The sequence below is a fragment of the Manis pentadactyla genome, chromosome 2 (genome assembly GCF_030020395.1).
Source record: "Manis pentadactyla isolate mManPen7 chromosome 2, mManPen7.hap1, whole genome shotgun sequence".
In the NCBI taxonomy this organism is placed as follows: Eukaryota; Metazoa; Chordata; class Mammalia; order Pholidota; family Manidae; genus Manis; species Manis pentadactyla.
The window spans coordinates 6,693,024-6,705,077 of NC_080020.1; the positions used below are offsets into that span (position 1 = coordinate 6,693,024).

General features: G+C 40.0%; 1 protein-coding gene across 7 annotated transcripts in view; it reads right to left on the reverse strand.

Annotated features, from left to right (window-relative positions):
* FRY (FRY microtubule binding protein) overlaps window positions 1-12,054 on the reverse strand; it is a 387,367-nt gene that overhangs the window by 174,010 nt on the left and 201,303 nt on the right. For all 7 annotated transcript variants that reach the window (XM_057489806.1, XM_036905022.2, XM_057489778.1 and 4 more), the window contains one exon: window positions 9,163-9,362. In XM_057489806.1, the coding sequence (XP_057345789.1) occupies window positions 9,163-9,282 (120 nt within the window). In that variant the 5' untranslated portion in view covers window positions 9,283-9,362. The remainder of the gene's footprint in view (window positions 1-9,162; window positions 9,363-12,054) is intronic.

Here is a 12,054-nt window from a genome sequence, read left to right on the forward strand (position 1 = left end):
TATCACTACACTCATAGGGAGCTAAATCTAGAAGTTATTTTTATTCTCTTTATATTTTCCTTACTAGGTTTGTTGATTGAACCAAGAAGAGCCTCCATTTAAACAGGAGTTTGCCTAAGAACACCTAGCTGGTTGTCCTGGGAAGCTGACTTGAACCCACAGAGCAGACAGACATTAAAGCTGGTGTTTCTGCTATTCATTTACTCAACAGACATGTAATATTCAGTTAGCATTTAGTGTAGGAAAACCAGAATATAGAACAGTGCAGAAAAATCACCAACTGGCAAATATGGGCACGTCAACTATTATTATGAAACACCGCATGGCTGAGGTTAGTGAATGGCTATTAGGCTACAAGCTTGACTAATTAGGAAAGGTTTTATGAAGATCCACTACAGGAAGATCCAAATTTAATGAGAGACAATAATTCTGTCCCTTGTTTAGAAGAGCAGGATTTCCTAACTTACAAAATCCCTAACTACTAAAAAGTTTCCTGATTAGAGGACCTGATGTTTCTGATACCTAGAAGTCTGTAGACAATTCAGGATATCTAAAAAAGTGAAACACGGAACTATGATTGAAAGTTCAATCTCTGGATGGACCAGAGGCAAAAAAGCAAAAACCCACCACAAACAAACCACATATAGACGGTATCCTAACCCTGATCTGTTCCCTCTCACTACATCCGGTCTAAAATAAAAACCGTAAGAGGCAGCTGGGGTTTGTACTTCACTTGCTAAAGGCCTTGCTTCCTTACAGCCACAACCGAATCCATTCAAAGTACTAGAACAAATCATCAGATATAGTTTGGGGTTGGGGGGGGGCACGGTGTCATTTTCATAGCGCCGTGCCCTGCTCAGCTTCTGGGTTAACTGCCATCCCTGGGTTAACTGGCCTCAGCACCCACGAGCAGCTGGAAGTCTGTGACACGGGGCCAAGGAACAAGGGTTTGTCAACAGACATCACTGCCTGAACCTACGACAACATTAGTGTGCAGGAATGCTGTCACTAGCTGATTGCCTGGCCTTCTCAGTGTTTGCACTAGCTGGCCACGACTGATGTGCACATAGGCTTGGTCTTAAGGCATGGCCTGTTTCATTACAGATTCATGGTGCAGGGCAAGGCTGGGAGCCTCAGCTCTTCAAAGGCTTGCACACCAAGAAAATGTTTTGTGTTACCTACGGTTTATTTTCAGTCTTCTATTGAAACAGAAATTCCTTTAACTGTTTCTTTTATATTAGCAAACCAGCTAGATCACGTTATGTTACTGTTAAGTCCCTATCCTGGCGTAACGCAGTTAGCATCTTTATGAATATTATGAATAAGTGTTTATCATGCTTATGCTCTGAGCTCAACACAGGGGTAATATCTGAAAGATTCTGCCTGTATCTTGTCTATGAACTATTTTGTAAGCAGAGGTTTTCAAGGCTCAAGCAACGCCAATAATAAAACCTTCCCGTTTTCACATCTCCTTTCGTCATAAAAGTGTTTTAAATTACCAGAGCACTGCAGGAAGGCAAGCCTGCTCTGTTACTCAGTGTTGGCTCTGCTAAAGGGTAAGATGAGAGCTGGGTGTGCTCCCTCCCTCCTTTTCAAGTTATACAGATCTTTTCCTTTTTTTCACATTTCAACCAAAGTGGAAAATAAATGACTGGCTTTCTGAGTAAGCCTTAGTCAGGCAAGTTAGAATTTCTTCTTCCTGTGGACATTTTATGCTGATAGACTGTAGATCCGGAAGAAACCCTTGGCCCAATATCTCATTTAGCTTCTACCGAAGCTTCTGGAAGGGCAATGGGGGCTTCAACCAGGGTGGATTCCCCCTGGCATGACTTATACACCCAGACATGCAGGGAGTTCGTGCTTATATTTCATTTGTTATATATGATAGAGCTAAAACTGGGCTTGTTATCATATCATTTCATAGGAGAGAAACAGTGATGGATCACATTTAAGTGACTATTAGGAGCACAGGCTAGTGGCTGGGTTATGATGGAAAACCAAGTTTTTTGAGTATTGGTCAAACTACAGGAAGGACAGTGGACAAAAGAGGCCGCTTGAGAGGTGTGGCTGAACATTCTTTAAGGTATAAATTTCCAGTTACAAAACAAATATAAGTCCTGGGGGTGTACAGTGTGGTGACTATGTACAATATGGCAATATTGTATTGTGTATTTTTAAGTGGCTAAGAGTAAATCTTAAAAGTTCTCATTGCCAGAAAAAAATAGGTAACTATGTGAGGTGATGGATTTTAATTAGACTTACTGTAGTGATCATTTTGCCACATATACATATATCAAATCATGATGTTGTACATCTAAAACTAAGAGAATGTTATACATCAATTATATTTCAATAAAACAGGGGAAAAATCAGTTTTGATTTGATGACTAACTAAGAAGCTTAGATATTTCTCCCTCTGAGGTTTTCAATAAATGTAAACATACGAGTGGAAAAAAAATTCTTGAAATTTTCTGGACTTGCTTTACTTAGTTGAATAATCCAGTCTTTCACATTCTGGAAGCCACTGGCTTCCCAGCGTGACCTGACATGACCATGTTCCTCCTCGTCTCTGATACATCTGCCTTTAAGAATCTTTGAAATTTCCTCTTAGAAACGTATGAAAACTTTTCTATGTAGACTCACTTCAAATGTCCGGTTTCATTCTTAGGTCCTCACAATTCATACCCAGGTAAGCCTCAAGTACTTTGCTGGAGGAACAGTGAGATAGAGGGGTGCTATCTTCTCACGTGTCTTTGTTTGCCTCTGTTACCGCCCAGGGCACAAGTCCCTAAAAGATCCAGACCGGGCCTGCTTAAACCAGCTTTGGCTGTGCCTCTCTCATTGCCATGTCAGGGTGCAGGGCACCATCTGACAGTAACAGTGACTGGCCACGACAGGCACCCAACCACCCTGCTGAAGCCGCCACTCCTTTTTAACAAACACAAAGAGAGGAAGCTCCAGGCTGCCTTCCCAAGAAGTCCACCGGAGGATTTGGCTGGTTGGTACCAGTTCCTCAGTGGTGATGGGAATGATGATGACTGAGCCCTTGGGAGGGGCTGAGGTTCCATCAGGAGCTCCACATACTACCTCTCGTCTTCTCAGCCACTCTCAGAGCTAGGTTCTGTTACTCTGATTTTGCAAATGAGAAAAAGGGAGATGACTGACCCAAAGTCATACAGCACTAAAGAGGTAATCAATCAGGATTCAAATGCAGATCAGGATGAATTAGAATTTGTTTTGTCTTTAGCTTTATCTTGCCTTGTCCATTAAATCTACAAAATCAAGATTATGGGAGCTCTTGCATTTTGAAAAGCTGCAGAGTCTTGTTTTTGAAATAGTTTATTGAGAAGGTAACTGTCTGTGACTACAGTGACGGATGCTATATAAATGGAGAGACTCAGAGATAATCTATTAGTCCAACTACTAAGATCAGCCTGACTCTCCTCTTCCCATATTGCTAGGGTGAAGTGGGGAGCAGGTGGTAACACCGATGAATAATGAGGTATCTTAGGTGCCCCAAGGCAGAAGGCTGAGAGTATTTTTGCACTCAGCAGACTGTGGGGCATTCATTCATCTGCTGAGGAGTAAAAAGAACAGAAGAAAATCCTTTATTATCAGTTTAGAGGTTGGAAGATGACCCTCAGAAGCACACAGATTCATACAAGGATGTTCCTTTTAAGCTATTAGATTAATATTTTTTCATCCAGTCATCCATGTATTCATTCATTCATTCATATACTCACCTATTCAAAAAATGTTTACTGTCTACAGTATATAAAGCAGAGTCCTTGACAGGGGGATATGGTGTGTGTGTGTGTGATGAATCAGACACAATTATTACCTGTAAGTATTTACAGACTGATATAAGGCACAGATTCTTTTAAAGTTGAAGAAATACTATACTATTCAGTGTGCTAACCACCACCTAAGTTTTCAGCAAGTTGTTAACCGCCAATCATCATAGATCACCAGTACAAATATAATAATGAGAATTTTGAAATATTGTGACGATTACCAAGATGCGACACAGAGACATGAAGTGAACAAATGCTGTTGGAAAAATGGCACTGACAGATTTGCTAGATACGGGGGTTGCCACAGACTCTCAATTTTTAAATAACACATTATCTGTGAGGAGCAATAAGGTGGGGTGCAATAAAATGAGGCACCTATAGTTTGCTTGGGAGAATGACATGGTAGTTCAGATAATGCAGAGATTTACAGGTGTGTATATTCACATTTGCATAACTGTGTGGAGTCAGCGGGGAAGAAATGAAGTAAAGCTTTTCAGATGTTGAGCTACTCTAGTTGGGCACTGGAAGATAGGCAGGATGAAGAGATGAGTGGCATTCCAGGAAGAGGGAGCAGCATGCATAGGTGTATGGTGGGAGGCAAGCATAGACTTGAAACATGGATTCATAAAGGTGCACGGGGGGAGTGGGATAGGTTGTAGCCAAATCGAGGAGTCAAAGGGTGTGAAATGAAGGTTTTGAATAAGGGGATGGAAGGGACAGGGTTGTGTTTATGGACAATTCATCAGAGGATTAAAAGAGAGAAAATCGGTGACAGTTCCCTCACTCTTCCTTTTATTCATTCTGGGGACACTCCACCTCGCCGTGGGACCTTCTGCCTGCACATGAGGTTCACAGGGCAAAAGTTCCCATGAGGCCTTATCTGCACGAAAAGCAAACCAAGAATTCCACAGACGACGTTGGCAGGATAATGGACTACGATGACCCCAAATCTCGTATGTTATAAACACTTGGAAATATTGAATGTAATATAAGACTTTCTTTAAATGCAGAAATAGTTCACAGGAAAGGAAAAAGGAAGTGAAAAGCAGGAAGATATGAGGTGACATAGTGGCTGCACAGGGATAAGACTATTGGTCTCATTATCCTGGAGGCTCTTTTTTTTGTCTACTTGGGGACAGAAAACAAAGTTGTGATTTTGAGAGATGGGATTTTGGAAATAAAGACACCTACATAAAGTCTGGTCCTAAACAATAAAACAATGAACTAGGGAAAAATCTATCCACAGGCACAGGAAGATGAAAAGATATTCCCATGATCCCTACTTCAGTTCCAGGTAAAAATAACAGTAACAACAAAATCGTCCCTGAGAATTTGAAACCACAGTCTCAAGTCTTACATGAGTTTGGAGTTTACATTTATATCACCTTCTAGGTACAGGAACTCCTAGAAATTAACACAATATTTGGCTCCAGTCAGTGATAACTCTGGGGCTAATCTAAAAGAGGACATACAACAAAATGTATGCTTAAGGTGATCAAAGATATAAAATAAAAATTGTAAACTGAAGAAAGGAACAAAATGCACCTAACAATCCTCACCTCAACAGACTTTAAAACAGAACCAAATAGCACTTCTAGATGTGAAAACTACAGTCACCAAAATTATAATTCTCAGTGGGAAAGTAAACAACAGATTAGACATAGCCTAAGAGAGCATTAATGAATTGAAGACAGATCTCAGAACATTACTTAGAATGCAGTAGCAAGAGACAAAGAGCTAGTAAAAGAATAGTAAAAAGATACGGAATATAGCCAAGAAGGTCCTTAAACAGCAGATGTAAAGTGGAGAAATGGTAATACTCAAATAATTAATGGCTAAGAATTTTCCAGAACTGATGAAAGATATAAACCGTCAATACAAAGAAGAATGAGGGTTTAAGAAAAAATAAATTCACATCCAAACACAGTGTTAGTGAAACTGCAAAACACTACAAAGGGAAAAAACCATAAAAGCAAACAGGGAAAAAATGTAAATAATCCACAAACAAATAACAAATCAACCACAGGCTCTTCAATAGCAATGACAGAGGCGACATAGTGAAATATATCATCAAAAGTTTAGAAGGAGAATAAATGTCAAACTAGAATTCTATTCCCAGCTGAACTATCACTGATGATTGAGGAAGAAATTAAGGCATATTAAATAAACAAGACTGAGTGATAGACGTACTTTGGAAAGAAGAAAATTTAAACCAGAGGGAAGAAGTAGGAGGCAAGAGGGAAAAGCATGTGTTATATTATTTTCTGTATTTTTGTTTTCAAATAACAATATAAAAAAGACAAATGATTCAACTCAGCTTGCTTAAGACATTTGCTTGGGAAAGGTAAAATAATAAGACTGAACAAAAGCAAATGCTATCAAATGACCCTATGAAGCAACAAAAATAGAAAAAAACTATTGACATATCCATGAATATTAATGAATATGACCTGAGCATCTTTTGGGTACAAAGAACAATATTGCTGAACCAACATAAGATGTTTACAAAAAAAAAGAATATCTAAAATTTGATTTTGGTAGAACATTTTTGTTTCCTATCTTTTTTTTATCTCATCAAAGTTACCTATTTGGATATTGGAAATTCATAAATAAAAATTTAATTTAATCTGTGTATAATTGGTCCCACACAGTCTAGCTGTTGTGAAATTCTGAAGGATTCAGTCTTTTAAAAATAAAACTAAAAAATACAGATTGCTGAGTAGCCCCATAAGTAATAAATCTGTATTTCTAACTTTTTTGAAAATTACCCTTACCATTCCCATGCAAGTTTTAGTTGTATTAAAGATAATAGAATATAATTTTGTGATTTGAAATAATCCATGTAAGTCCAGGCCTTTAAAAGGATTTAATGTCTTTCTAAATAAAGCTAATCAGCAAGAGAAATAGGAGGGGCCATTTATTGGAACTCACTTTAAATATACCATATATTCATCAAAAATAAAACCTCTTGCTGTGGCTACAGAACAAAATGCCAAATGACATTTACATTTTTAGAATCAGGTAACAAACCACCGAATCTACTCACATTTATTGTCCTATAGGTACAGCAAATACAAAGACAAAAATTACTAAGCATTTTTCAGCAGACAAGATATGGCATGACATTACATCTCTGCCAAAAACTCTAAGGGGAATAAATAGCCTCTCTTTATAAAAAGCAACAATACTAAAAATTGATTGAATATACTTCCTCAGCTAAACCCATAATGTCCATCTACTTGTCAGCATCTAGTCAACTCTCTTACCCTAAGCACACAATGACGATTGCTGATGTAGAGGACTTGATGCTTTTCCTTTTCCATTATTCTCGTTTGGGGACACTCAAGTTGCCTCATAGAAAGGAACAAAACTGCCTATCTCTAATTAAAAAATGCTGTGGCACACATTTGTTTTTCAGACATAATATTTACTCCAAGAAGAAAAATGCCATGCAAACAAATTTCAAGCTGAGTAGTGGCTAAGATGAAGACATTCAACCTGGGCTATTTATTTCATAAATTCTTAAATAACAGTGTTAAAACTATCATTTTGGAAACAAGGATTAGCTCAAAGGGTGTTAGGACCTAGACTTCTAAACATCTTTTTCAATTTTTTATGCAACTTCCCAGTTCCTCTGGAAGATTCACGATGACACACAATGTCAGAGAGCCGTGACCTCCCACCTTTGGCACTGCCCTTCTGTTAGGGAGAGAAATGACTCTTCTTTGTGCCTTAAACTCCCTCATACCCTCTGGAGCTGAGGCAGCTTCCACTCTCCACCAGGGGAGGGTGTCTGGGCTGCCCCGACATCCCTCAGCTTGCACTGTTTTGGGCGATGGGAATTTGCGTGGGTGATCTTTGTCTGACGGAAGTTATAGGACAGCCCTGTGTTGGTTTAATAAGTTGAAGATGTCTTTACATGAAGAGGACCATGCAAAGACTAGCAATTGAGCGTTTAATGACTCAGAGGTGGGCTCTGAATTCCCCCAGCTGGAATTCAAATCAACACTGTGTGACCTTGGGCAGTTACTTCACCCACTCTGCGCCAACTTCTCCCACCTGTAAATGGGGATGTACACATACTACGTACCGAAGGCCACTGTGAAAATTAAAGGAATGATAAGGTAAACACAGTGCCTGGCACGTAGTAAGTACTGCAGAAATATTAGCTAGTAGTAGTCGTAAGACTAGTAGAAACATGGAAACATGAGTGAATGGGTAAAAGGTACTGTACTAAGGTTCAATTTAAATAACTTAAGCTGCAAAACCAAAGAACATTTTCCACAATAAGAAGTTAGAATTCACAAAGATACATTCCAGTGATCTAATAAAAACTTCAAAATTCTACATTTGTAGTTATCAGGTAACCACACACTTAACAAATATTTTTTCATTTTGATTCCCAAACCTTGAATTGTGTCATTTTTTAATAAGTGATGTTGAGCATCATCTGTTAGGTATTTTTAGAGGCTTGTGTTGTGGCTCAACAATATTCACATTTAATTATTTTAAGCTATGATGCCATTAAGGCAAACCTCAGACTGCCTTCTCTAGCCCCAGTATCCTCACAGGAGGGACAAAGCCAAGCTTCATAGAAAAAGCTCAGTCACTCTGAAGTCCTTTCCTTTTCTCTTATTATGCGTGGCCCACCACGGTCAGAAAAAAAGTAATCTGATCTACCAATTGGACTTCCTGCCTGCCTGCCTGTCCTTTTGAGATTCAGCACCGTCTTCAGAGCCCTTGTTACAGCAATGAACATGAGGCTCAAACACCTGCCTTATTTTGTAGCCGAATCATCTGCAAAGAGATACTGACGTCCACCCACATTATCTGTCTAATAAGGGACCTAAAGGTGAGTCAAGAATCTTCTGTCCTCTTTTGAGAAAACAAAGTGATGTTTCTGAATGGCTCACCGAAACCTTCCTGGGACAACATCCCTGCACCACATGTTCTCAAACTGGGAGTTCCAGGCAGACTCTTGGAGAACGATAATTTTTATTTTTTATTTCTTGTCATTTACTTTAAACATAGGACAAAAGATTTTGATTGAAGTATACATATATAGTAGAGATGCTGAACACACTTTTTCTAAGATTCACACTTCTTTTTAAATTATGCTTGTTGGTCCTAAATGCAGTAGTGAAGCGTGTTACTGAAGTTTATTTGCTAAGGATTGTTTTCGAGTCCTCAACCCTCAATCCTTTTTCTTATAATCTTAAAAAAATTATTTATGGTATCAAAAAAAAAAAACCTTGGGAAATTAAGAGAAAAGGGAAAAGCAATCTGTCCTGTCTTAAAGCTGTAGCATCTGTTACATTCAGCGTAGAGATGAATTCCCGAAGGAGTCGGTTTCAGGGCACTTACTCACCAGGGGTTCTGCCATGATGATGCGAATCTTGCGCTCAGCCTGGGTGGTGAAGTTGACAAATAAACTCTTGAGAACATATTCTCCTGGTTTGCTGTCTGGGTCCACACTGATGGGTAACATGGTTGGGGGGCCTTTCTCCCTTTGTGTGCCAGATACAGGTGGAACTGGAGGCTTGATATAACCGTTGCCAACTGGAGAAGCTGAAAAAAAATAATGGATGTTCTTAGGGTCTGGAAACATCATCATAAGTATCCAGTTTGGCTGTGCTAAACCCTAGTATGAGGCTAGGAACCATACTAAGTATACTATACCTAGTATCATAACCTGGCCTTATGCTTCAGAATTTTATTATTTTTATTACATTAAGGGATCAGGATTTTATTATTTTTATTACATTAAGATTATGTTATGTCATATATATAATCCCCAAATACTTCTGGTTAACACATTGCTTTAGATAGATTATGTTGCATGTACATGACACAACTGATAAATCCTACAATATTTACAATGTTTCTGGCTTTGTTTTCATGTTACAGGAAAATGGACTAAGAAGACAGTTACGAGAAAAGTGATTTCTTGTCCTGGATTTTCCTAATGGCCAGAAGCTCTCTGTCTTCTGTGCTTCCTTTTATTTATGGAAAAAACTCAGAGGTCATCCCTTCCAGAAGTTTCCAAGAGTCACGTTTTAGAAAGTCCAACTGACTCTTGCTCCTGTAAGAGATGGGATCCCCCGCCCACCTTGAAAGATAAAAAGCTCAGGCAGTGCCCCGTCTATGCCGTTCAAGGCGTGGGTTGGACTCTTCACGCTCACCCCACTTTAGTCGTGTCAGGACACGCCTCCTCATCATTTGTAAAACATGCGGATTTCCTACTTGGCTTAGATCTTGAACAGAGACAGCTATTAAGAGTCCCTGGTGAGGGGCCTCTTTTCAGATAGTTACAGGAAAAAAAAAAGTTTATTGATTAATGAAAATTTCATGTCTCTCTACTTTTTACTCTACTTGGATATGTCAAACTCTGACATGCACTGTCCTCACTCTCACCTAAGTATTTGTCAGACGGTCAGCTCTCCACATCCAACCAAAGAAATGTGAGAGGAAGGATCAGGCACTAGTGATGCTGAGGCCAGGATAACGGGAAGGGAGACTTGGAAAAGGAGAAGTATGCAGTTGGGGGTGACTAGATACAGAGAGTAAGGAAACGAGTGCAGAAGAAAGTGGATTTCCAGTGTGGACACGGGTGTGGATATCAAGAGAATGGTGGTGTGTCACAGACAACAAAAGAAATAAACTGGACACTCTTCAAAATAACAAATAAATTCAAGGTTTCCCTTGCCTTCTTTCCATCCCAAGCCTAATTCTGAGGAAGCCATGCAAACATTATATTTTATTGAATTACAAACATGCCCTCATGTTAGGCTGTAGATTCTCCCTCATTTTTCTGATGATTTCTAATGCCCTTTCCTCTCCAACTCACTTACTCTGCCAGTTAAGGAGTTCCTTACATCTGGAGGATCTTCTCATATCTCAACTATCAGTGAACTTTAAAAATATGGCCTCTAAGATATGGAAGCAATCTGAGTGTCCACTGATAGATGAATGGGTGAAGATGTGGTACATACATACAATGGTATATTACTCAGCCATAAAAGAATGAAATTTTGCTAATTGCAACAGGGTGGATCTAGAAGTATTACACTAAGTGAAACAAGCCAGGCAGAGAAAGACAAATGCCATATGATTTCTCTTATTTTTGGAATCTAAAAAACAAAACAAATGAACAAACAAACAAAAGTGAAATAGTCTCATCAACACAGCGAACAGACTGGTGGTTGCTGGGGATGGGGTGAAACCGGTGAAGGGGGAAAATGTTTGTTATCTTATCTGGGTGATAGTTATATGAATGCATACACATGTCAAAATTCCTCAATCTACACACTAAAATGTGTGCATTTTATGTACCTAAAAAAACACTAATTAAAAAAGAATGCAGGGAGGGGCGGAAGATGGCGGCGTGAGTAGAGCAGCGGAAATCTCCTCCCAAAACAACATATATCTATGAAAATATAACAAAGACAACCCTTCCTAGAATAAAGACCAGAGGACACAGGACAATATCCAGACCACATCCGCACCTGAGAGAACCCAGCGCCTCGCGAAGGGGGTAAGATACAAGCCCCGGCCCCGCGGGAGCCGAGCGCCCCTCCCCCCAGCTCCCGGTGGGAGAAGAGCAGGCAGAGCGGGAGGGAGACGGAGCCCAGGGCTGCCAAACACCCAGCCCCCGCCATCCGGGCCAGAGCGCAGGGCCCTCGATACTGGGAAAACAGGGCAGCAAGAACAGTGAGCAGGCACTGGAGGCTGGGCGACAGAGGACATAAGAAAAGCGTGCGACCATTTTTTTTTTTTTTTTTTGCTTTTTTGCTGCTTTGTTTTGGCGAGCGCTTTTTGGAAGTCTTAAAGGGACAGGGACCCCAATACTAGGGAAACAGGGCAGAAAGACTGGTGAGCAGAGGCCTGAGGCTGGCACCGGAGAATAAAGAAAAACGAACGACCACCTTTTTTTTTTAATTAAAAAAAATTTTTTTTTTTTAATTAAAAAAATTTTTTTTTTTCTTTTTTTTTTTTGTGCTCGTTGTTTTGTTTTGGCGGGTGCTTTTTGGAAGTCTTAAAGGGGCAGGGCGGGTCACTTAATCCAGAGGTAGGGAATCTGGGATCTCTGGGCACCCTAACCCCTGGGCTGCAGGGAGCAGGGAGGCCCCTTACGGAGATAAATAGCCTCCCAGCAGCTCCTGCTCCAACGTGACTCCACCATTTTGGAGCAGCGGCCCGAGCCAGGCCACGCCCACAGCAACAGCGGAGATAAACTCCACAGCAGCCGGGCAGGAAGCAG